Source organism: Helicoverpa zea, chromosome 5 (genome assembly GCF_022581195.2).
Source record: "Helicoverpa zea isolate HzStark_Cry1AcR chromosome 5, ilHelZeax1.1, whole genome shotgun sequence".
NCBI lineage: Eukaryota > Metazoa > Arthropoda > Insecta > Lepidoptera > Noctuidae > Helicoverpa > Helicoverpa zea.
This window is the reverse complement of record NC_061456.1, coordinates 4678700-4706512: the sequence shown is the minus strand read 5'-3', so window position 1 is coordinate 4706512 and position 27813 is coordinate 4678700. Positions and strand designations below refer to the sequence as shown.

At 37.4% G+C, this 27813-nt stretch overlaps 1 protein-coding gene across 2 annotated transcripts in view; it reads left to right on the top strand.

Annotated features, from left to right (window-relative positions):
• LOC124630168 (bifunctional heparan sulfate N-deacetylase/N-sulfotransferase) overlaps positions 1 to 27813 on the top strand; it is a 99169-nt gene that overhangs the window by 55944 nt on the left and 15412 nt on the right. For both annotated transcript variants that reach the window (XM_047163894.1, XM_047163896.1), the window contains exons 3-10: positions 661 to 852; positions 8291 to 8543; positions 9777 to 9939; positions 12873 to 13079; positions 13908 to 14085; positions 16911 to 17156; positions 19233 to 19395; positions 20716 to 20898. In XM_047163894.1, coding sequence (XP_047019850.1) covers positions 661 to 852; positions 8291 to 8543; positions 9777 to 9939; positions 12873 to 13079; positions 13908 to 14085; positions 16911 to 17156; positions 19233 to 19395; positions 20716 to 20898 — 1585 coding nt within the window. The remainder of the gene's footprint in view (positions 1 to 660; positions 853 to 8290; positions 8544 to 9776; positions 9940 to 12872; positions 13080 to 13907; positions 14086 to 16910; positions 17157 to 19232; positions 19396 to 20715; positions 20899 to 27813) is intronic.

The following is a 27813-nucleotide window of genomic DNA, read 5'->3' as shown; positions in this document are numbered from 1 at the left end:
CTTCAAAATAGTAGAAAATATTTCAAAATGTAATGGGGTGCGGTTTACTGTGGTGACATAATAATGATACCAACATCAAAAACACTGGTTAAAATAACATGTGAAATACAAAAGTTATTTCAAAATTACATAACACAGCACGCCCACTCCCCCAGGGATCGGGGCCGGGAGGTGTTACTATAACATAGGTCCCTCTATTCGCCAGATATGTTTTTGTAAAATGGGTCGAACCTATTACCAGCAACTGGACATGAAGACAGGTCCCAGAACACAAGTTTTTCATGTTACTAGATATTATCTAGCCGTTTCCCGTGGTTTCTACCGTCAGTCCTTAGGAATATCCGAAATTCGCTATTTAGTGTACTTTTATATTAAGGCCCTTTTATGCAAAATTCTAGTAGTTTCTCTGGAAACTTTTTACCACCCACAATAAAACAATGAACGGTCGCTTATGGTATTACTGAACCAATACGATGTTAACCCTTCAAGTAAACCATCAATGCACTTGCGACTCCTCTGGTGTTACAATAGTCGCTTTTCTTTAGGTGTCCCTTGCTGACCGTTCATCCCCATACATAAAAATCGCTCAGTCATTCTTCCATACAGTTTCCCACCTTTTCTTGTCTTATATGTTACTACAATATAAGGTTGGTTTCACAGTCTGGTGTGGCGCGACCGCGTCCCGCGACCGTTGTCGCAATGCTCGTTGCTCGCGTCGCAGCAACAAGCGGCGCGCGACCACCGCAGTGACGCGCGTCTACGCATTGACGCGAAGGTACTGGTGATCGTCGAGTCGGCCTACTCGCGACTTGGACGCGATATCGCCGAACTGCTTGTCGCCAACCGTATACGGTAAGTTTTGGGAACTACCCATTATTATTATACTAGCGATCCCCTCCAGCTTCGCACGGTATAACGGGGATTTAATGAATGTTATTATACATGTAAACCTTCTTCTATAATCACTCCATCTAATATCCATCGAAAATAGGTTGTGAAGATTTACGCGTACAAATGGACATAGGGACAGAAAAAGCGACTTTGTTTTATAATATATAGTGATGAATAGAAAATACTCCTCCTATAATATCCTCCTATATATTATATTCATAGCATAGGTTAATGTATGATACATAAGAAAATAACTCTCCGTTGATCCTATTTCTTACTTCTTTATCATCTCGACGTCTTTGCCTTATTCCTAGTAAGTACTTCGCAAACCATCCGCCCATTCCTTGCCAAGAAACAGAAACAGCATAAAACACTCGAATCACTACTAAACATTAAACTTTTGACCGCTATATAACGTGTAGCTTTCGCTTTGGAATGAAACTAGTTCCGTGAAATATTTCACAGTTTATTTAACTTTCAAAAATTTTCAGCTTCGAGTATTTTCAGCATTCACGGTCGTACGTGGACTAGGTATTACAGAGTTTTTCTTTCGCATTTTTTGAAGGCTTCGCACAGAACACATCTGTGAAATAGGTTCTGTTTAATCCAACATGAAAATTGCAGGACATAGTCCAATTAAGCCGTAGGTCTTCCATATTCAAATGCGTGTGACTTTTGAGAGGCAATCTCTTAAGGATAACATGTAAATATTTACTCTCGGCTCGCTTGATCGCCGTTATGGGGCGAAGTCTCCCTTTGTTTGTTTTCCCTTGTAGAGCCCGCGAGGCGATCGCTTGTACCCGCTGACAGCTAATATGCGAACAGGTGATGTACTGCATAGGGAGCGTATTGGGGAAACAACCCTTTTTTTCTTTTGTAGCCCAGAACCAGTTGTAATGGCAGTTTTGAGCTGCAAAGCTTGAAATTGCTTTCCTTATTTTATAGTTGGTGTAATGAGAATAGCTTTTTTGTTGGTCGATTTAAATGTTGTCAAGTGATTTACTTGGTTCTATAGGTTTCTATGCTATAAAATGTAGGTATTTTGTACGTAGGTCATTTATTACGGTCGGTACGGTCATTTATAAAAAAATCCTCGTGTCGTAATAATTAGAGTTGATAATGTTCTAAATTACATGACGTAGGAACACTTTATTGGATTTTATTTTAACGGTTTATTTATACTTACGTCAAGAAAATCTATGCATGAATGTATAAATAACCACTTATAGCCACAAGTTGACTCTTTGATCGTTGATCTTTACTAGTCTAGTGGAAAACCCTATATGAAATCTATAATTACTCGCACAATTTTCCTTGATAGATATTATTATTGACATCCAATTCTTAATAATTATGTAGTCATTGTAGTAATGAATGGCTACACAAGTACGTAAACAGTAAGTTATCGCGGCATGTAAAATTAACTTGTTAACCCCGTGATAACGATGTAAGTATACTTCAACGGATTTATTTATCAGTCATTGTGAATTTACTATTGTTTTCATGCCCGATAACAGCTAATTATGCACATTCATGAGACTTATCAGGTATTTTTCGGTAATCATTAAAGAAATAGCCGTCATATCTAATTATAGAGCTCGTCATATTGTTAAGATAAATAAAGACACTGGTGTTTTAATTAAAGCAATTGTCTACAGCCAGTTTACTGACCACTGGTATCGGGCGTTGCTTCAAAATATACTTAATGTAGAATATTTTCGTCAGAGATAAGATAGCTGAAGTAAGGTTCTGTTAGTAAACGAGGCATCTTCTTATACACTAAAAAAAACGTAAACTTTCACATGTTCAAGTGTTATTCGAAATTGATTGGGTCGGTAAATACTACATAATTGCCGAATATCCATATCCATGTTAAGTTTTAAAGCCTATCGTAAAATATTACCAGTCCCATTCATCACTAAATTAATTCATAAATCGTCCAGTATTAAAGTGTCTCCGGTTATTTCCCAGCCGGTATATACGTCGTGTCTCATGGGCAGCCGACCCACTTGCGTCATATGAGACTTTTTGCTCCCGTCGGGTAAAAATCGCTTTCCTCTCGAGCAGTGCCTTGCTTCAGTGAACTCTACGCTTGCTTATGAAATGTTTGACGGGTCAGGAATTAGTTTTCCTCCTTGATATTTTTTATCGCAGCCTTTTCCCTAGGCCTCGGGTTTTTATCGCATCTGGATTTCTTGCTGCAGACGTAAGTAGTCTATATTTTTTTGTTATGATAGATAGCCTAGATATTGACTGAGTCTGAGTGGACAATATTTTCTGCGATTCTATAGAATTTAGAGGAGTCTATAGATGTCAATATAAAATAAATGACTCATTTAAGCCGTCGTATTGATATTATTGAATTATTTATTTTATTTATTTGTTTTTTCGGTTTACTAACAGTTGTTTATACTTGTATGAAAATAAATAAAAAACAAGTAAAATTGATAAATAATAGGGCACAATCGGTTTCATGTAATGATGATGATGTCGTGGTGGCCTAGTGGGCAAAGAACCAACCTCTTGAGTATGAGGGCGCGGGTTCGATTCCAGATCAGGCAAGTACCAATGCAACTTTTCTAAGTTTGTATGTCTTTTCTAAGTATATCTTAGACACCATATGACTGTGTTTCGGATGGCACGTTAAACTGTAGGTCCCGGCTGTCATTGAACATCCTTGGCAGTAGGTTGAGGAGGTCAGATAGGCAGTCGCTTCTTGTAAAGCACTGGTACTCAGCTGAATCCGGTTAGACTGGAAGCCGACCCCAACATAGTTGGGAAAAGGCTCGGAGGATGATGATGAATCGGTTACATGTAAACTCAGCATTCAAACGAAAGTAGTACGTGAACTACTGAAGAAAACTTCATCTAAAGCTGGTTAAAATAATATTCTTAAGCGGTTCACGATCAACTGTTTTTAAAAACCATAATTATGTAGGTTGGTGTTATTTAAGTTTATGAATTAAAATACCTAATTACTTGGCCACAAAAGGTTTGTTTTTCTATTACTTCTTCTTCGGATATGTTTAATGGTATTCTAACGAAGTCTGTTTTCTGGCAAGTTTTTTTATCTTAACAACATAAGTATTTTCGCCTTTAAAGTTATGAGTAACTACAGCTTGCACGAGATAGATCCCCTGGGAGAGATCCGTCTGGACCCAGTGGCTTAGTAACATGACTACGAAGATACGAGCTTATTTTCTACATGCGAAAAAGTTATTATAATAAACAACTTAGCATAAAATTATAATTTTATACTATAAGTATATAGATGATTTTAACGTACCACTCATAAAACAAAATACACAAATAAAACAAAGGCTTTATGTTGTTCCAACAGCTCGTCATAAAACTGAACTCGAAATAAAAATAAAGCGTGTAATGCGGAAAATTGTGAACTATGTCCATAGTCATTTGCAATAATACGGTACAACAATTACATAAAGCATTTACTGTATGTACCAATATAATAGTAGTGAAAAATATACTCAAGCATTAAAATACGCAGCTATTTCCACATCCGTGTAAATGTTACTGCCGTCATAGAATGATTTAGTATCACAATATACATACAATATGGATTTAACTCGCAATGCAAACAAAAGTTACATTGTTGAAATTCCTCTTTATTATGAATTCCATTGACCCAAATATTGTTGCTTAAACAAAATTACCTCGACCCGGTAATGCAGTGCGGTCTAATTAGCTGATAATTCGGATACGAACTTCAGCATTGGTACGTCGTGTGTACTGGTAGTAATGTAAGCTTAATTAAATATAAAGCAAGGTGTAAGGTGACAGCTGAGTCGTGGAGGTGGCACGCGCGAGGCGAGGCTTGCGACGTCTACGGCGAGTCGTTGTGGCGACAGTTAGTTAGTTAGTAGTGCCATTAGAGGCGAGCCCGCGGCATCCCGCCCCCTATCTCACCGCCTCGCTCTCCATTAATGCTCGTTTGTGTCAAAACGACTTAATTACTTTATATTAAGTCGTTTTGACACTGTTTCCTTTAATCCTGCCCGAAACCTTCCTCGTAAATACAAGTAAACTGCGTCGCATATACAAATGTATAAAGGTACGGCGATTCGTTCCATCGAGTTTCGCTTTAAAACTTAGAGACAACGGCTACGGGAAATTGAGTGTGAAAGAAAGATTAGCCGGTTTATTTGTACTTCAAAACAACTGCGGTAGTGCTGCTACAATAAAATGTTGCGGCGATCTAACTGCACTTAGTACATACTTCGGAGCGATGTATTTTCCCTAATGCTATTTGATAACCCTCCCATGTGTTGTAGTTTGTTTTCGAGTTTGATTGCTAACGTGCGCTTGACCCTCACGTGATGTAAGCATTGGCGCCGTTTATTACACTCGGCCCTCGTAAACTTCACTTTATAGTGTACACGAGGGTAAACCGTTTTTTTAATAGAGCGTTAATGGTTACTATACTCTAGTGTCAGAGGGCAACTCTCAGAGAGACCCTTCAACGTATTCCAATGCATTTAAAGCAGTTCCCTTAGTCTTGACGACTTCCTTATTCCATTTCTTTTGTCTTCAAAACATTATCTTTTATAAGGAAAAATAAAAAATCCCGACAATAAAACTTAGTCGAAGTGAGCGAATTTATATTGACCAATTTAAAGTCTCGTAATAAAAGTTTCTTCTAACGAGTTTATGTTGCAGGCCCCAGTATCTACTGGCTAGGTAATGTATGCCCTTAATTGAGTTCGTGTCTCACAAGGCTTTACTTTTACAAGTACCATTGGACACATAACGACCAACGTTTCGTTTAGGAAGTCGCAAGTTACCATAAGTACTGAACATAAAGCAGAGGAGTCTCTGAACACTGGCGACTTGCCCTCAATTGAGACGAACTGGGGTGGCTGGTAATTGCTATACTGTCTTTAGCTATTTTATAGTATTACAGAGAGTTGTTACTACTATTTCATTCCAACGCTCGCAGCTCTTATCGATAGAGAGATTACGCACAGACCTAGTTGCCATATAAGTCGATGTTAGCGATGTACTAAACAAAGTCCTACATTACTCACACGCCTACACAAACGTAACTCAAATGTTATAAACTATGCCGGTCAGGTAGGTGCTACGACTGACACACCCCAACACCCTTGAAAGTTTGTAAATACACTGGGTTAGTTGCGTAAGGCTAAGCTTTCAGCTCACAATGTAAGTAGGTACACTGTTACCGACCGACGTAATTGGGAATAATATAAAGATTCGCTTAATTTTTTCCGCTTTTTGGCTAACCGTAGCGCAGTTTTACCGGCCTCTTTACGATAACTGTCGTTATCCTAAGGGGCGGCAGGTCACCGGGGTCGCACGCCGTGACATTGCTCCCCTTTATTGAACTCACTCGCACTCCCTTATCACGAATTAGCCCTCCTCGCATTCAGTTCACGGACAAAGAAGGCCGTTTTGCGCGCTCTAATTTAAACTGAGCTCTCTCCCGTTTTAATGTCAGGACACTAATTAAGGTAATTAGAAACATGTTAGCGCAAGCTAAATAGTGACGCAGTGCTCACGTCCGTCGTTTCGTCGTAGAGCTTTATGACCGCCAAACTTTATATAAGCATCCGCATTTTAAAATGCGCATGAAAATGGCAAACTTTTGTATCGGACCGTTTGCTCGGCGAATAAGTATACGAGAAGCTGGGCAAAGTTGCCAACGAGTGCACCGTACATTAGACGGAAAGACGGACCGGCTTGAGTGGGTAAATGCTATTTGCAAGTTGCCATTCGCCCTAGACTCGGTCTGGAGTGCTCTCAGGCTGCCAAATTGAAACGAGCCTTAACTGGAGCAAAATGAACTGCCTCGATACCTGTATGTTCCAACTCTTTTCCACCAGTCGTTGGGTGCATTTTCACATTCCCTGGCCTGCATTGAAATCAAAGACTTGTCAGATTTTGCCAATATCGGTAAAATGGGTATTTTTGATTGAAAATTGGAAAGTATCCTAAAAGCGAATGTTTGGACAGTTCAATTTTCAATATTGCCAATCAAGTTGCGCGGCTTGTTCACTGTTTGACAAGGGGACGCCATTGCCGTCTGCTATTTAAACTGTACAATTTTACAACACGGGGTGGAACCGTCATTGATTTAATTGCTAGACATCATTTTGAAATTGTATCTTTGAATCTGAAATGTCTCTGGCTACGTTGTTATCGTTTGCTGAAATGAAACGAAGCCATAAATTGAACCGTCGTTATTTGTTAGTATAATAACCAGTCGGGAGGTATTGGTGGCTCCGCGGTACCATAAAGTGGGTTGCATTATAAGCAAGATGGAGAATCTGTAGATACCTTATATAATAGCAGCGTATTTCCAAAGGTAGCGCAGCCAGCTACTTCACCTTCGCTGTATTGATCTCGAAGAACAGACTCTCATCTGCAGTAAGCCGGATTGCACTATGACTATTATTCTAGTATTCCGACTGCAACTTTACTTAAAGCTACTTTATTCTTACTCAGCAAGAACTGGTTATTTAATTTATGTAGCCGTGTATCTAAATTAATGAGAATTTTAGAAGAATGTAAATACCCAGGTGTTTTAACTAGAATGAACACTCAATGAAAACCCAAATACCTACCGATGTACATATAACACCAAGCTCAAAATAATGATTTGCATACTAAGGTATATATAAACAATAGGCACATACTGTGGGTCATTCAGTTAATTAACTACGGATGTGTTATCGATTCCAAAAACCGAGAGAGGCCGAAATTAGTTTTTTACGATAAAGTCATAGCCGTTGATAAGTACTTATTTAATAATTTGTATTAATAACTGTTATCGCTGTTTTTATTTCAGACTAGTATCGTGAAATCAATACAAAGTCTGTTGAGTGTTGGTATGAGGCCGGTATTATCTCAAATGTTCCATAAAAATGTGTTATTGTTCTGTTTGTATGCGAATGGCCATTCATAAACAATGTAATCGTATCGCCCGTGATTTACATTGCTTTGTATTTGTGATTATCTTTATGTACATTGCCAACGAACAAACAAAGTAGCTGATTGGAGAAATTGCCACACGTAAATGGTCTGTTAAAAATATTAGTCACGACGATCGTTGTTCAACAAGTAACACTCGCACTAACACTGTCTGCTGATATCAATTTACGAAATTACACAAATTGTCTATTTCCATAGGTATTCAGGTCACATTTACAGCTCCATAAATCAAAACCCTTAGTGCATAAAATTGAAAATGCATAGATATTGATTTCTATTGAGTCCTAGATTCATGTCATTGGCTTTTGAATATGTTATCCTAGCTGCGTGTACTTTACCAAACATTTCCAAAAATATTGCAAAAGCTGCATATTTATAGAATTGTTTTTACGCTGATAAAGAGTATACTCTATTGATGATTTTGTTTCAGGTACAAGGTGGAAGTGGCGGGCAAGAGTCTGCCCGTACTTACCACTTTGGACAAGGGGCGTTACGGCGTGATCGTGTTCGAATCGCTATCGAAATACGCGAACATGGACAAGTGGAATCGAGAGCTTCTCGATAAATACTGCAGGGAATATTCCGTGGGTGTTGTTGCGTTCGCAACGCCCGGGGAAGAGACTCTTGTCGGCGCACAGCTGAAAGGATTCCCTCTGTTCATGCACACTAATTTGAGGCTGAAGGTGGGTGCTTTCATCTCATTACGCAGTTACTCCCACAAACGTAGCTACTCGACAAAATAAACTTGAAAATTGCATTCTCATGTTATCTTCCCAAAAAAATACCGAAGGAAAATCTAGGTACTGCCAACACGCACTTTCCAAATGAACAAATTCTTCACAACTATTCAAGGGTGACGTAACAATACACAGCTCGGTTATAAATAGATGACCTTTGTCTATACTTGTCATTTTCTAACTCAAATATCCAAAGAGCTGTGCTATTTGCAGCTTTGTCTGATCCTTTCAAGAAACATTCGTGCTTCGAGTACTCTAAACAAGGTATACACAGGTCTGACACATTGCATAACGCGGGCCTTGTCTTAGAAGCTTCGCGAACAACATGAGCAAATATGTGTGACTAGTTTAATTATTGAAACAAAGGCCCTATAAGCAATAGTCTACAAACAGTACATGTAAACCTTTGTTCCACACAACTAGTACATAGCGTTCAATTAATTCAGTCCATAGTTTGGAATTTGTCGATTTCTCCCTTAAATTGACATCAAATTGGTCTTCGGCACTTCTCTTAAAAGTTTTAAATTAACCACTTTGTATTTTGATGTTAGTTTGTAAACAACGAGATCGTGCAATCATTCCATCAGCTTTGGATTTAAATTCTTGATGGTAATCTCTCTGTAAACATACTAAATGTATTCGTTGAAAAGATATGTATAGTTCCTTTAGATATCACATTGAAACGTAGGTAGGTACCATCAAATATGGAGTAACGTTTTGGAATGTTTCCCCTTTATAAGGCTCCCATTTTGTTTTCGCCTACAAATAGTGATACCCTTCAACTGTCTGAACCCTTTATCACTCCAATTGTCCGTCTTTTGCAATCTAATAAAACTTCACAATAGTGCCTTTCTCGGCACACATGAATGGAGTTTGGGAATCTCTAGTATAACGCGCATCCCCTCATGCTTTGCATTTGCTTTGTACCCAAACGAGGTATTTGTTATCTTGTCTAAAACTTGAATTTCTTCCACCTGCTGCATAAACCCATGTATAAAACAAACTTGATAAAAAAAATTGTGCAGCAAAGATAATTTATTATCATCTCATTCAGAAATTTTTTGATTACTAAGAAAACAGACTTTAAAATTAAGGTTTAATTAAGCTAAGTGGCGTTTTGAGAGGGTTAAGTTTATTTACATAGTAATTCTTAATATTAAAGTTCGTGTTTTATGACAGGACGCAACATTGAACCCCGCATCACCAGTGCTCCGGCTAGCGCGGGCCGGAGAAACGGCCTGGGGCCCTCTTCCTGGGGACCACTGGGCAGTGTTCAGGGCCAACAGTTCGACATACGAACCCGTCGCTTGGGCACTTCGGCAGAATGAGTACGGATCCAACGGTGAGCAATGGTTGTATTGTACTTAAAAAATATGTATTACTTTCGTATCGACGGGTACATTCAAATCCTACTTCCTACTATCCTATCCTACTTCCTACTAATATTATAAATGTGAAAGTTCGTGAGAATGTATGGATGTATGTTTGTTATTCTTTCACGCAAAAACGGCTGGACCGATTACGTGGAAATTTGGTGTGTAGATAGGTGATACCCTGGATTAACACATAGGCTACTTTCTATCAACACACCACGCGGGTGAAGCCGCGAGCGTAAGCTAGTCATTAAATATACCCGTTTAAGACATTAGTCTTAAAACTTTCTTTTCCTGTATTTGAGGCATGGTTAAGGTAAAATTATCTATTTGTGACACCAGCTATATTAGTCTATTATATTGTAATTGTTGGATAGCTTGAATTCTAGGAAGAGACAATAATTTAATCAAGTTGTAGTTCCTTCAGGATCCGAGAAATTCCAGGAAACAGCTCTCACTAATGTATAAATTGCTTAAAGCATCATTAAATCGCTTTCTTTTTGTTACTAATGAGTTTATTACCTTTTCTTATTCCGATGCACAGAATCCAGTAACTAACTTAATGATTCGAATTTAGATTCACTAATTAGAGAGTTGATCAGCTTTTAGAATCCGGCTGCAAATTATATTATTTGACATTAATTGCGTTTTGAGTTATGTATGACATGACGATGTTATCGTGTTTAATTGACTATAGAAATTAAACAGGCGGCTTACATTATCTTACTTGTATACAGTACTAAGTTATTTCCTCCTATAGTACCTAACTACCTATCCGTACTGACGATCGGAATGTTTGTATAAGCAAACAGCTTTCTGCAATATTAAGTCAGGCCAATAAATACTTAAATGATAATTTTACTACTTTGATACTGAATAAATCTCACGGATGAATAGGCATTTGCTTTACGCAGTAAAGAACCGACTTCATGGTCTAGATTTGAATTGTGATATTTTGTACGGAGATACCTAATGAAGAATATCAGTTTCGTACATTGAGGCATGTTAGGTACCTCTGGGCGTCACGAATTGAATAGAGCTCATTGTTCTAAGTACTTAGACCGGCTCATAATCCTTCCATGATACATGAACATCGAAATAGTTGGTCCGCAATAACAGTCAGTGAACAATCATAAAGAACGAATATAGTAACACATTACCCGATATATCGTGCTCAAATCTAATGGTAGATTCGAATAACGTCAATTAATATTAATCACGCTCCGTCATCATGTCCTAATTAATGGCAGGAATGCCATAACACTTACATAGATTCGTACGATCTATTTTGATACTTATTACAGTAATTCTGCCAAGGTTTGTGTGCGAATTATTTATGGCTGTTTTTGTTATTTTTGGTTTTATCGGCTACATTCATTCATTAGTTCTTGCATGCGTATTAAATACGTACCTACCTAGTAGCAAATGTTTTTGAAAGTTGGGTGAATATTGCAAAAAAAAATGCAATCGCACAAGTCCATAAAATAGTATACTAGGTAACTGGTAGGAGTGTAACGTTATATTCATTCAAGAGGTCATATTTATTTCTCAATATGAATTTAATGAACTTCCCCGGACATGTTCTAGAAATTACATCAAAGCCCCAGGTCCAATCTCAAGATCTAACATTAAATACACGAACAGACTTAGTCACCACATCAAATAATTTCCAAGAATTCGTAATATCTATTTATTCAGCTGTCTCAACTTAGCACACATTTGGTTGGTTTTACTATAGATATGTAAACATCCAACTATTCGAAGGAACAGGCATCGGGTTATGTAGAAGCACTTCAGACGGTTAAGTGGTCCTTAAACTAAAATTGGTGTCCAGATATTGATTTCATATGACCGTGCAGCTGGGACATTCTGAAATCGCTCAAGGATTCTATCAAAGTAGGACAATAGTTAACCTGTCAAACCAGTGCTTTTTGGAGCATTTGAGTTCTTCGGAGTAACAAATCAATACAATCTAAACATTAGATTTCAGTAATTTTCAAGAAAATAGTCAAACCGGCAAGAAATTAGCTCGTTTACTCTCGCAACACCGATAAAAATTAAATGAATGTTGAACACCGATTAAGAGGAAAATTAATTTATGCTTTAAAGAAGGTCCCTCGGAAGTAAAAGGCAACAATGAATTAATTAAATTTAATTTAAATAATCTGTTTAATTTTAACTTAAGCCTAAAAGCTGGACGCAGCTGTTGAAACAGATTTAAAATTACAGAAGTGAAAAATTATGAGGGTACAATCGGCTATACAGACAAATGATATAATAAAATATTAAAATCTTTACGCGGCAGATTTTGTAATACTTAGCTACATACTCCAAGTCAATTTTGCTTAAGACAATATTTTTGTCTATCGTTTTCCTTCTTCCACCGTGATTCATGACTAATTGGGCTCTAAATATATAATCATTATCATTTAAATGGATTCGAAGCAGTCCAAGTTTAATAAATTATTTTATAGTATGCTAATTCAGTTTCCTCACATTGTTTAAGAAATAATATCCGCTAAAATTGCACGAACTAGAGAATAAATATGCTTACAGTATCTTATTTGGCGTTTCATTTCCTCGTGACAATAATTTCAATTCAATACGTTTGTAAATACGCATTAATGTCAAATAATATATTTACGGTTAATTGCATCGTATAACTTTAGCTGCGGAAACGAACTTGCAGAAAATACGGCTGACTATGTCGTTTTAGTAGTTGAGTCGAAAATAAGCCAAAACAACAACAAACACGGGACTCGCTTCTTTATTCAAACGCGGACATTGCTCAACCCGTGCCAATAGTCCCGAACTGTTTGTTCCATCCATCTAGCGCAGGCAAAACAGCACGAAATCAGCAAAGTCAATATGGCAGAACAGTAAATTATAGCAATGTTTACAGAGGAGCGCATGCCGCTAGCGACAGTGATACAAGACCACGGCCGTTTGGACGGCGTCCAACGAGTTCTCTTCGGCTCCGGCCTACAGTTCTGGCTACATAGGATACTGTTCCTGGACGCGCTCAGCTACCTCAGCCACGGCCAGCTTAGCTTGAGCCTCGACAGGTGGATACTCGTCGATATTGATGATATCTTCGTGGGAGAAAGAGGTTTGTTTTAATTTTTTTTTTAATCAGCTTATATTTTGTGGAATGATGCGGCGTAAAAGCTCTTATGAAAATGTTCTTCAAAAGATTTATCGTCGAGTAGTTTGAAGATGTCCTTGTCTTTAGCATTCAGAGCACGAACTAAAACACATTTCTATGCATTTCTATGTTCTACATCTGAAACTACCAGCAAGCAATTCAATAACAAGCGCTTAACACACTCACTAAAACTTTATCGTACACTTACATTGGTTTTTACTGCCCGTTTTCGTATTAACGCACACAGAATAGTTCAATCGACTTCTTTTATTATACCATTCCTGTGTTAACAAAGTCTAAGGAGTACTGGACTCTGAGTGTTGCATACATATCGACGATTACCCATATTCATTTCCAGAAACCGACACAAAAGCCAGAAATATGGACGGAATGTTAACCACTTCCTAACGTACTCGTAAAACAGGGTAAATTAATAAACAGCTCAATCAATCCAACATTGTATAGCGTTTAGTTGCCTTTGTCCTTACTATTAGTATGCGCACAAGATCTGAATAATATTAGCACCTAGGTGCATTGAATAATAATTGGTGCCCTTTATACGTCTGTTATAGTATAGAGACTAATACGTATGCGCCGATACGGCTCTCATGCCTAATCAAATTGTTAGACTTTGTGCTATATAGGCACTACGACGCCTGGCAATTAGTGTTTAACAAGTTTATTGAACTGACGCTGTAACCTTGGAATGTGGCGCGTATTGCAATACAAATCTTAATACAGTCAAACAAGTGCTACATTCCTTTATTTATTTCCCCTATTTTTTTCGCATAGGTACTCGTCTTCACGAAGAAGACGTGGCGGCCATGTTGGCGTCTCAGGCGGCGTTGCAAAGACTTGTTCCAGGCTTTAGGTTCAACCTAGGCTACAGCGCTAAGTACTACCATCACGGTACATCCTTGGAAAATCAAGGCGATGACGCTTTGTTGAGGAACAGGGAACATTTTAATTGGTGAGTACCTCTTAACTTTATTCTGATCGTTTCTATCATTATTCTGCTCTGATAGCATTATATTCGTCTTCAGTTTAAAGGACGCTCTAGAGTCATCTTCATGAAAGTTGCAATATTATATGTCTGTCGTACACCGCAAAGATACTTAAAGTGTAAAATCATGTAGCGGTGTAAATCTTCCTCCAATTCAGACACAACAAGGATGTCCTGTTATCCTAACAATTTCCAAGTCTAGGATAGTGTTTCTACATCTAGTAGCGTGAGTTTGATTGACCAACGGCGGCGTAGGAGTGAAGCGCGGTGAGCGGTGATAGATGAAACGCAAAACTGGATAGCATGCTCAGTTCTCAGTGCAACAACTGTAAACATCTACCTCCTAGGATTTGACGAAGACGATTTTACGTTTGACGTGATGCAGAATCAGTATATAATATGCAGTTTTATTTGTACCTGAAATAGGTTGGACGGAAAATATAGTAAAATACTTTGCTCCGTTTGACACATTATAGTTTCCACTTTTTACGATGTCTGCTCACCTATATTGACTGTTGCCAATTCGTAAATAAAGGAAGAGACATTTTGACTAAGATTGCATGTAGGGAATTTATTGTGCAACATTTTTAACCCCCGACGCAAAAACGACGGGGTGTTATAAGTTTGACGTGTCTGTGTGTGTGTGTGTGTGTGTGTGTGTGTGTGTGTGTGTGTGTGTATGTGGCATCGTAGCTCCCAAACGGATGATCCGATTGTAATGCGGTTTTTTTTTGTTTAAAAGGAGTGTCATTCGGGAGTGTTCTTAGCTATGTTTGGTGGAAATCGGTTCAGGTCTTCAAGGTCATCAGCTCGTTTGTTAGGTGTGAGAAGAATGCTACACGCTCAGTTTACTTGCAAGCATGTGTGGGATCTGAAATTTGAAACACTAATGTCTTCTGGAACCACCGAGCTGGTCTGCTGTTAGGGCACGAAGGTAGGAGACGTAACCCTGAACTGCCTTTTAGTAAACCCATCGAGTTTGGGCTCGTTGAATTTGTCTTGACTAGTTCTCTTCAATTGACGAGAACCTGATACTGGAAATGGGATGTGGCGGATGAAACCCTGGAATGCCGGAATGAAACGGATAAACCGATTTATATCTTCGCTGAAAATCTAGAATGACCAAAGGTTTATGTTTCCTCAATCTGTGCAATTCTCCCAGAGCCAGTATTTTATTAGGATTGTTAAACAGCATCCTTTGTCCGAGATCGCATAGAGCGACCCCATCTTAAAATAAAAGAAATTAACTGAAAGAAGAAAAAATTAAGGAGCTCCTTCAAAAAGCATGAAATAAAATTAAATTATAAATTTAAAAAAACCCCCGACCTAAAAAAAGTACGCAATTAGTATGACAAAAGGTTAAAAACGCTAAACCCTATAAAAAGCAAAAAATAACTTTTAACACTACGTAAGTACCAACTAAAGCATGTCAGACTAAACTAAATTTTGACGTGTCGGGGGACCGCTTTTTACCTTCAAAATACTTACATAAATCAAATGATACCTACCTAATTACAACATTCGTATAAACAAAATTATATACACAGTTATAAGTAGTATATACTTAATTACTTCTAACGTTAGGCTAATAAATTAGAGCGGTCCCCCGACACGACAAAATTTAGTTTAGTCTGACATGCTTTAGTTGGTACTTACGTAGTGTTAAAAGTTATTTTTTGCTTTTTATAGGGTTTAGCGTTTTTAACCTTTTGTCATACTAATTGCGTACTTTTTTTGGGTCGGGGGTTTTTTTAAATTTATAATTTTGTTCCTCTGCATATAACCATTAACCATGTAGTACATCTCCTTTGTTCTCCCATATTCTATTAGAAACAGAGATATACAGTCGTGTACGTGCCTACGTACGATATTAACACTCAAGGTAAGCGGTTACAGAGGACTTAGTTTCAACTCGACAAGTCTTCGTGAACTTAATATGCATATGAGCGCCAAGTTTCAGTTCACTCCCGTCTGTTCTGACGCTTCATTTATCAACCTAGCATGGTATATGCATATATCGACGGCTTTGAAATGTGTAAATAAGACCCTCGATACATTTAATTAAAGCACTTTTTTTTTGGCGGATTGAAGATAAAATCTGTGCTAATGTAGTAAAATGTCTCTTTTTTCCCCAATCAGTCAGCAACATTTTAAGTACCCACTCGTGTCTCAAGATACGCAAAATGTTCCTTATCGTTTTTCTGAACTAATTTAATCAATACAACATGTGAGCGGTTTTTGCAATTCATTCACATTATCATAATGTCTAAACAAACAGATAAGGGAACTATGTTGGCTATTAGCTTGGACATGTAACCTTATTAGATCTGACCGCTTTGTTATCGCGCTCATCGCAAAACCCGCGTTATTGTACTAAGTGGTCTCAATTGCACGCATTATTGCATTATGTCAGTTTACCTTGGGCTGACCCTACTGGTCGAGGAAATTAACGTAGTAATCAGTGAAGCTATCCGAATTAACGTCTAATCTCGTGTTTGAGGTAACAGAAATGGTGAAGTCCGCCCACGACTCAGTCGGTCTTGGTTCAGTGAGTTCTTTAAGTAATTCTCGTAAAAATCGAGTTTATTCCCCTTTTAGTCTCGGCTAGGCTCTTTCATCTGCACTCATAAATGGAAAAATGTTATGTGAAGGTGCAAGAAGGGTAAAATCTTCATAATATTTAAGTGGGGCGGTACAATAAATACTGAAAAAGAATATTACCGTCACCTCTCATTAATTCATTTAACGTAAACAGCCTTATGTCAAAATTAATTTGATTTCTTTGTTCATAGGTTTTGTCACATGTGGAACCACCAGCAGCCTCACTTATACAACAACGTGACGCATCTAGAATCCGAGATGATGCTCAACAAACAGTTCGCCATAGAGCACGGCATTCCGACCAACTCATCTTACTCCGTCTCCCCCCACCATTCCGGGGTCTACCCCGTACACGAGCCGCTGTATGAAGCCTGGAGGAAAGTCTGGGACGTCAAAGTGACCAGCACTGAGGAATACCCGCATCTCAGACCCGCTAGGTGAGTTAACCGTAGTTTGATCCGTCTATTTGTTCTTATGTTTCGGTGTGTTCAAATCAAACAACATAGTTTGAAACATTCGCGTTCTAAATTCAAAGTAGGTATGTAGTATGTACCCACGTTGCTCCATTACCCAAACAGACATGAAAAGAATAAAAATTCTATCCTGTTCTGAGCAGGAGTTAAAGATTTAATTAATTAAGGCTGAGCGACGAAAGAATTTTCGAAGGAATTCATTTTCCATGCGCTGTGTTCGTTTGGTTTGAACTCGCCTTTATATGAAAACTTTATGCGAGTCGTGTTAATGTTCAAAACATTTTTGTTACTGTTTTTCTACTTTTTCGGACTCCTATGTAGTAAAACCAAAGTCCGTTTCGCATCTGAACTTGTTCTGGCTGTTGTTTATTCAAATGTCATGTCTTTCATTATTCAGTGGTGTTCTAATTCTAAACAGGCAGATAATATAGTGCTTGCAATAAATTGCAACAGGAACATCATCGCCTAACTCATTAATCGTAGTAGCGATCACAGTAGCGCACGCAATAAGTGTCCTGTTCAGCGAATGTTTGCGGCGAGCGTGCGGCTTCGCCCAAACTCATGTTGACCGCAAACGTTGCGTTGCGGCCACTAGTATCTCGATATCCAGGCGCCGACAATGAAATTCCAATAATTATATTAATACCAATGCACGGGAATATCGTTGAACAAAGTCTGTTTTAAATGTGTGAAATGAAATCGATGCTGATTAAAATTTGCAGTGCGCTGTGTGTTCCGCAATGTGTAGTGTGGGTGGTTTTAATTTTTATAAAAAGTAACATCATAAGATCTAGTTGCATGAAAAAGTTCAGTTCTAGGTTTATTTTTCAGCTGGGGTTAACATCGACTTTCGTAATACCACCTTAGGGTCATAACACAAACAAATTGTGATGGTTAAAAATCTTTGTATTGTTTGTTCCCGTAGTCATTTTCTCATTACAAATCAATTGGATGTATGCAATCAGACTTGTTAGTCTGCAATTACAGCTTTGTCGATTACGACGTACGACTGGGTCTGATTCAAGTACTAATGTTCCCATTCATAACTGCACTGTAATTGTACCCAGAATATGTTTGACATGACATATCGCGACTGCATGCAGACTACTTTAGGACACCTTATACCGTCCTTAGTGACCTAATTAACCTCCACAATGACACGTACTTCAACATATACCTAAATCAAATAGTACAGCTGCATAAGATATGCAGATAAAAACGGTACATTTTAAATTATATAATCTGCGTTCACTCCCTCAGGGGAGCTGGTTGCACGATACGGAATGTACATAAACGTACGCGCTAATATGCAGCTTTACATATTCATGTGTCGTTGTTAAAATTATGTGTGTGTTTAATATTGTGCTCGGGTGTACATAAATGCATTCGTACGTAAATACCTGGCCGCTTTGTTTCTCAGTGCACGCTCTACAATTAGATAATAGTACTGTATACCAATGCGTTTCCATGTTCACGTGTGCACGAAACGAATTAGTTCAGCGGCATGCGAATGTGCACCTAATTGGTGGGAATTAAAACTTATATTTGCTCGACGCATGAATTCAAATTTTCGAGTTGAACGAGTGCCGTCTCAACACCTACAATTTGTATGGAACAAGAGGTAATCAATTTTGTGGGTTAATGCATCTGACGGTTTTATTTGCCCTGAGATAATATATAAATTTATGAGTGTATATTTAGCCAGCGGCATGTTGATAACCGTGTCTTTGTTACGTAATAAAATGAATAAACAATACAAATGTACCTAATACAGTGCTTGTGAAGGATTAGGTTTAGGTGGCCCAAAGGCACAATTTTCCATTCCACCATACTTTATGGTTGGCTCTATCAAGTAACATTGCTTTGTTCCATATAAATGGATGACGGTGTAATTACAAGCATATGAAATATTTCAGCTTTGTCTCCGCTATGTGTCTGTTGCTGCAATTTGGGTCACCTAATACCTAGTGGCTATCTAATTCCACAGAAGCTTGTGGCCTCCTTGATTTGTAACTTTTTAAATAAAGAATTCCCCTACAGGTTGCGAAGAGGTTTTCGACATAGAGGCGTGATGGTTCTTCCGCGTCAGACTTGTGGGCTGTTCACGCACACGCTGCTTCTAGAAAGATACCCCGGGGGCCGGCATCGTCTCGACCGATCTATACAAGGAGGAGAACTCTTTCAGACTGTCATCAATAACCCCGTAAGTAAATCATTGTTTTTTTAATAGACGCTTTTATTCATAAGACGTCTTTAAAACGACCTAAAAGCAACTCAAAATATTGTTTCACACTTTTTTGAACCAAAATGTCAGATAAACGAGACCTGTGTGAGCTTCTGAATACATTTTCTTTCACAAATTTTCAACATTCATTTCATTCAACATTTTCTAACCAAATTGAAAGCCAAATGAAATATTAGGTCCTGCATCGAGGGGTCGGACACAAGTCTTCCTACGGGAGATTTGCACTGTAAAGCCAGCTGCCTAAAATAGTTTATCCCCAGCTGCCTTTCAAAGCTGTTTGCGTCAAAATCGCTGGACTTGTATTGTATAGAGATAGTTAGACGGGTCCTAGCTGGTAGCCGGTAGCCTCGTCCATTGAGAACGGGCAACTCTTTCATATGGTCATCAATAACCCCGTGAGCACTTGACATGTTTGCGCTAATATCAAGCCTGTCTAACTTCTTTGTGATATTAATAAATGGTGCAGTGTCTGATTTCTTTGCACCAAATCTTTAGCGTTGAAAATGGTTTGTAAATTTTTCTGATTTCTTGTATCTTTAAAAAAAAAACTACATTAATCTTAAAACGAACTTATGTAAGTCACGCTCACGAATATAATTTTCAGTATATTTTTTTGGGGAGGTGTTCATATGTAACAATGAAAATGTTTGCCACCACTGAAGTGGACGGCTCACATGTCAAAAAATATCGATAGTCAACAACACTAGTATCGATAAAACATGCAGCAATTGATACGCGAACCACTTGTAGCCGTATAGTGACGTGAACACTGAATAGCGTAACCAAATAAATTGCATACTGGTGCCTCAATAAACATTATGACTACTTCAGTTGCTGAACATTGTATTTGAAAACAAAAGCCTGTTACAGGATGAATGAACTCACTAATTGTATCATAGCTTTGATCATGTACTAGGTTTAATAGTACTGTGTAATACGCAAATGTTTTGTTATGCGCATTGAATAATGTAGCTTTCAGTGCTGGGTGGGTAAATAATGATAATCAGGCTTGATGCTAGCCTTTGGGGAGAGTTATAATGGCCGAGTATCTATAGACCGATTTACATTTGAAGACTAAGATTTACGAGTAAGCCTGTATTATACTACTAAGGACTACTAAATTGAGAAATGTACCTTGTCTTTCTGAAAATGCCTCTGCTATATTTCAATATTAACTCTGCTCGTCCATCATGATGGACTTCATATTTTTTTAGATACTTGCTACTTTTTGGCACTTGCTTTTTATTCAAAATGTTAAATTAATAATTTATTTCCCAGATAAATGTGTTCATGACCCACATGTCAAACTACGGAAACGATCGGCTTGCCCTCTACACCTTCGAGTCCGTTGTGAAGTTCTTACGATGTTGGACGAATGTCAGGCTTGCGTCTGCGCCGCCTCTAGCACTGGCCGATAAGTACTTCCAACTTAGGCCTGACGAGCTCAATCCATTGTGGGGGGTGAGTATTTATATACACGATTTTTTTTAACTTGTTAAAGTGACTTATTGGTTGGGTGCGCGGTTGTGTTCTGATTTTGAGAAAACTGGACGTTTTTATTTTTTGTTTTCGTGTGAAGACATCTTTAGCTCTACTTTTTATTGAATCAAAAATATCAAGTTTACGATACCAATAAAATAGTACGCATTACAAACAATCTTTACAATCCACTATGTTCCAATTCACTCAATCAAATCGATTCCATTACACCATTACGTAACCAAAAAATATATTCAGAAGCTTCCTTCATACCTGCATTAGCTAAACGTTTTTGTTCGTGTAATGGAAATAGGTTCTAATGTATCACGATTGAGCGCACACATTTATACATAATGTACATCATTGATATGACGGAGCTCACTTGCTTTCATTTATGTGTTCCTGGTAACTTAATCTGGAACACGTGGGTGAGCTCTGAAGCCGTGATAAGGAAGTTCATTGATAAATTATATGAAAATATTTATCAAGTAAAATTATTAGATGACCTGATATAGAAGAGTAAAACAATACTAACATAACAATAATTATTTTATTTTTACTTAATATACTTATCGTATACATACAGTCGTGGTCAGCTAATTAAAGACACTGTTGGAATCTTAAATTGCCGCTGCATTTCATCTGCATTTCTTTTTTCTGATTACTATTGGAACTTTATTTTCTATTTTAAAATATTTAAGAGGGCATTGTGAAATATTAAAACTAAAGACTATCTTCAGTGATCCTCCGCGACAAGTTTTTTTTCGCTTTATCCGATTCTCGAGCGGTATGAACCATAACGTGGCCTAGCCATATAATTAAAGACACTCAATTTGCTCAGAGGAAGAAAAGCAAATTATTAATATTATTGAAGGTACTTTTCTATAACAACATTCCCTACACTATAACTAAGCATACTGATGAGTACTAATATTTGGTTTATTTCCTTTTACCTCAATGACATCACGACATCCCTAAACGTGCAAGCGGTCAGTTTTGTTCTAAGTCGCTACGGGAATTTTCTTCCATGCTTCATAAAAATCTGTGTAAAATTGATCACTGTTTCGTGTATGACTTATCGCCATTGTGTTTTCTGGCCGATTACCAGTTTTTTTTCTATTAAATTTGCAATAGGCCAAACCAAAACCGTCATAAGTTGCTAGATCAAAGAGTCCTTTTCACTACTCATGCAGTGTTTTTCAGAACTTTTCTAATTTGTAAAGCGCTAAGGACCGGTAAATTATGCTAAGCATATAACAACATGCTTATTTCTAAAATATTATAGTACTTGAATTCGCCTATTTTCAATAATATCTTTCTAAAGGATCTCCACACCAAGTAGTGGAGAGAAGCCTCACACTATTACTTTTTCGCCTCCTATGTTTGAGAACTTTCTTGGTGTACTTTGGTTCCATCTCATGTTTTGGAGGCGACTAATATCGATGCATTATTTTAGAATTATTCGTATCCCTTTGTTTAATGAGAAAAAAAATTACATTTTTGAACACTTGTTCACTGCACCTTTCACATTTGATAGAAATAGCCTACTACAGTATGACAAGCGGTGCTTTTCCAAAAGTAACATCTTCTGATACCCATGCCTTACAGCTTTTCCCGACCCGATTGTAGTCTAAAAGTTCTGCAGACACAATTATCGTCCTTTTAGCATCAGATAACTCCCAAAAAAACCAGTACCGAATCATGTAAATGGTTCACTATTTGCCTATAGCACCGCCTTAAAGTCTGTTTGCGGACAAGTTTTCCTTGGGGTCGGTTTTCAGTTGTTCTCAAACCTTGCCTTTTTTAGTGCCAATTGATAAGGAATCTTTAATAATAAATTTATTACCATGTCCTTACTACAGATCAAGTGGTATGAATAATAATAATAAATAATAAACTTCTTTATTCAGTTAACTGAGATCCATACATGAGGTACACAAACAATACAATTAATATATAATAGTAAGCAGGGACTTAGTCCTCTGCACTAATTTCCACATAAGCGGGCAGTCGTGTCTACTGGCTATAGCACTCAAGATGCTGTGGCGACTTCCACGCAACTGACTGATGAAGGATGCGGTCTTTTTACGCCATATTGCTGCAAAGCCATCTGTGTGCGCAACAGCAAACATTGCTGATGCACTGCAGAAACGCATAAAACGTGTAAATCCGCATGTTAAAACTTAATTTAATAAAGCCTAAAACATTGTACTCACCAGTATTTTTATTAAACGGTTTTATTTAGCTCACCCAGTTTGTTTTATTCATTCTTGGGTCAAATTTAGTAATTCAAATTTCACCCTCTTCCTGTCAACCGATTAATCTGAAATTTTGTATACACCTTTAATTCCGATGACAATACAATATAGTAATATCAATAACATTGTAAATCCAATATGGCCGCCGGCACAAAATGGCGGATAACGTAGATTTTATCAATCCCATCAATATGGGTATCAAATGAAAGGGCTCAACAAGCAGAATACAATATACTATAAAAAATTGAAATCCAAGATGGCGGCCGCTACAAAATGGCGGATAACGTACGTTTTATCAATCCCATCAATATGGGTATCAAATGAAAGTTCTCAACCAGTAGAATACAATGTACTATATAAAATTAAAATCCAAGATGGCGGCCTCTACAAAATGGCGGATAACTTAGGTTTTATCAATCCCATCAACATGGGTATCAAATGAAAGGTCTCAACAAGTAGAATACAATTTACTATGCAAAATTGAAATCTAAGATGGCGGATAACGTAGGTTTTATCAATCCCATCAATATGGGTATCAAATAAAAGGGCTCAACAAGCAGAATACAATATACTATAAAAAATTGAAATCCAAGATGGCGGCCGCTACAAAATGGCGGATAACGTAGGTTTTATCAATCCCATCAATATGGGTATCAAATGAAAGTTCTCAACCAGTAGAATACAATGTACTATATAAAATTAAAATCCAAGATGGCGGCCTCTACAAAATGGCGGATAACTTAGGTTCATTTGATACCCATGTTGATGGGTCTCAACAAGTAGAATACAATTTACTATGCAAAATTGAAATCTAAGATGGCCGCCGCTACCAAATGGCTGATAACAATTTTTTATCAATCCCACCAATATGGGTATCAAATGAAAGGGCTTCACAAGTAGAAAACTGTCAGTAACTCCAGCGGGGCCCAACAGGGCCAAGGCCTGCCTGGGCTGCGAGATTGTTTGAAAGAGTTACCGCGGCCCTGGTACATAAAAGGCCTACGACGGAACAAAACGGTTCTTAGTCAAGAGTCTGGCAGTCCCTCACCGCTGCTGACCCACAGCAGGAGAGGTCATGTGATGATTTTTGGGGTCGTTAAAAAAAAAAGTACCTGGAAGGGCTATGTATTGAGGAATTAGATTGTAATAAATTATCAGGTAAGAGACCGTGTAATAATGATGCACTAAATGAATTAGATAGAATGAGGAATATTCGGTAGGCATTTTCATTAAATACTAAAAACTAGAAAATAAAAAATCGGTAAAAAAACTTTTAAGTTAAACGGTTTTATCTTATGTGCACTGAAAACTAGAAAATAAAATAAAAAATCGGTAAAAAAACTTTTAAGTTAAACGGTTTTATCTTATGTGCACTGAAAACTAGAAAATAAAAAAATAGTTACTTACCTGTCAACCTACGTAGGTGGTCTTGGTCATATTAGACTAAAATAAAAACGTGGGACCCATTAACTGTTGCTGTAGTACTTTCTTCTAGAGGTATAATAGGTGTGGATTGCATCGACTTACTATAATCGTAACTGGAGATTTTGACAATCAATAAATCAGCCGTAGCGGCTTCACCAGCGAACGCCGAGCTCATGATCTACCAAAGTATAAAGATATGCTTTGCCATAGGTAGGATTTCAGAGGGGCCCCACGTTTTTATTTTAGTCTAATATGACCAAGACCACCTACGTAGGTTGACAGGTAAGTAACTATTTTTTTATTTTCTAGTTTTCAGTGCACATAATTGTTCTAGTCTTATTGATAGGACTAAAATGAAAATGTTTAATGAAAGAAACCTAAATTATTACCTAATTCGAGTATTTTACTCACTTCTGAAAAAAAGTATGGCAACTATTTCTATCTTTCGTTTTTTTTCTTAACTGGGCTTTAACTGTCTTTAATTAGTTGACCAGCCAAGTATCAGCTACAAAAGTTAGTGTTCATTTCCCATAGAGCGTTATATCTAAAGTATTAAAGAAAGTAATTATTTTTTGTCCTTAATTTAAAGAACACAATGTAAAGTTTGTTTTAATAATAATTACATTACATTTTATACCGTGTTTAAGCTCATGTCAGTACCATAACTATTTATTTCACTTCGAGTGGGGGGGTGTCTTTAATTATGTGACCATGATATATTGACTGTTCCGGTCCACTCACTTACGGCCATTAAATTTTTCCCGAAAGCGTAATCAACCTCTCATGGGAACCACTTATTTACCGAAAAATAATCAAAACAAGGCCATAAATATCTCACACGTGTTCAATAGTTGACCGCTGACGAAGAGATATGTTAAAATCTTTCCTAAACATTTGTTTTTGCGATGAAAATAGATAGCGAGCTAATGTATGGCCATCGATCAATTCCGTTTATTTATATGACCGACTGGGCCTGTCGCTCGCGTCCTGCGTTTAACCTGCACGCGCCATTTCCTGGCAATTTGTTTATTTGTGATTAACGGCTTAGATGAATATTGTCAGTTAATGTAATAATACTCGTGTTGCAGTACGTTTCGAGTTTATGAAGCAGCATCGATTAATTTCGTAAGCTGATTACACCAGCGCGCTTCCAAAATATCGAGTACCCAACAGTGTTCGTTAATTAATAGATTAGCGTAGTTGGGCTTTTTAAATGTAATATTCTTGTTTACTTGGATAAATACTCGTTGATGAATGCAGCTTTGACCTGACCCAAATATTTATGTAAATTGTCCTTTATTAAAATTTGGTTTTGTTGAGAATTTGAAACAAGGCTTTTATGTAATTATGTACAAAGCCCGCACCAAGCGAAGGCTAGCGCCGTACATTGCCCATCAAATTAACAAACGCGTCGAGATTCTCAGCCACAATTATGTACGAGTACCTACGGTTACAAGGAAATTTCATATTCATCCCATCCTCCGTAACGTCACGAGTAAAACAAAAGAACTCGATTTTATTCAGTCACTATATAACACGGTACTTCCATCTGAATGAACGCAAAGTTGAGTCCTTCCATGCCTTTGACAGTCGGAGTTCTGAATCTATTAATCAGTTATTCTATTTAACAAACTTCGATGAGTCTTTTGATGCAAATAAAATAGACTGTTACGCTTTTGAGACGTCGACTGAGGACCTATTGTATTCGAATCAATTAACTTTCTGTTACTGTTTGACAGTTGCTCTCCCCATTTCCGCTTCAATACATTCGGACCGTAAAGTTGGAAAATATTCATCATAAATTTTCTATCGTCTTCGTTCCGTATTTATAATATTGAGTGAAATTTTCGTGGCCTTCAATTTCCAGTTTAAACAAATGGATGACTTTGGTTAAAATAGAGTGTCCGTTTCACTTTAACTGTTTGGTTTATTTTACGACGAGTTTCAAACGAGAAATGAGACGTTTTATGTTTCGTAATATTTTATTAAAATCGAAAATAATATTTTCTAATCAACTTAATAACAAGTGTAGATCTTACTTAATTAAGCTAGCTACTAATTAGACGCAACAGAGCGAGGAAAATATGGAAGGAGAAACATTGTGAATATGAATATAATAACTTTATAAAGCTATTTACTATTTATAGCAGATTTCAAAATACACATTTTAAAATGTAGTTATTATTCATTAAACTTTGTAATTAGGTCATCAACATCACGTTTGAGTACACCGCAACTTCGTTACTAGCTTTACGTTTTGATGTAAATTAATGATTACCTATTCTAGGAAATACTTTTATTACTAGCACCTACATATTTAATCAAACGCTAGCAAAGTTTAGCGTCGGTGCAACAACCAACCCGAAGTAATTAATTTTGTTGAAAGCTGTTTGACGATACTCGAACAAAGATCTTTAGCCTTTAGCGCACACTATCGTAGGGCAGGGGTCTCCAAATCATAATGTTACTGTTACATGAAGATATTAATCAGAACGTGCTCGTTTGACACAGATATCGCGAGTTATGAACGATTCCTACCAGTCATATATATCCACGAATACTCGCATATATCGCTTCACACGGCAGCACGGACTTGTGAGAAACAATATGCATGCCGCGAGTCTTAATATTTTATTGGGCCACGAGATACGTACGATATCATTGGAACACGACAGAGAAATTGAAAATACGTCATATTTTGTGCTGCGGAACGTAAAAGCTCTTGTTTATTGCTCTGATAAAACTAGAATTTATATTGCATTCATACGATGGTGATATGTCAAGGATACAAACTTCAATTTGAATTCCAGGAATTATTTAATTGAAGTGTTTATGTTTGTTCGTTTTAATATACAACTCTGATTTACATGGTTCTCCGTTTTCGTGATTCTCATATTGCTAGCGTCGTTTATTTCTGAGAAGCTTTCAGCCATGTCGATGTTTATAATAAACAGTTTTGGTCTTTGATATGCCTTTGATACTTTAAAATAATATTTACTTCACTTCCCATATATTTTCTGTGTACCTAGTAAAATTTTACCAGAATAATTATTTATACGAGAGTAGGTAGTAGTACTTAAATAACTCCTACTGAATGAATGTATTTATACCGTTTCTGAATGGTTGTGTTATCGCTCCCAAAGTATTCCGTTTTATTTACTGGCTCTACTTGCCTGCTAAAATACAATACAAAGCTAAATACCACATAATCCAC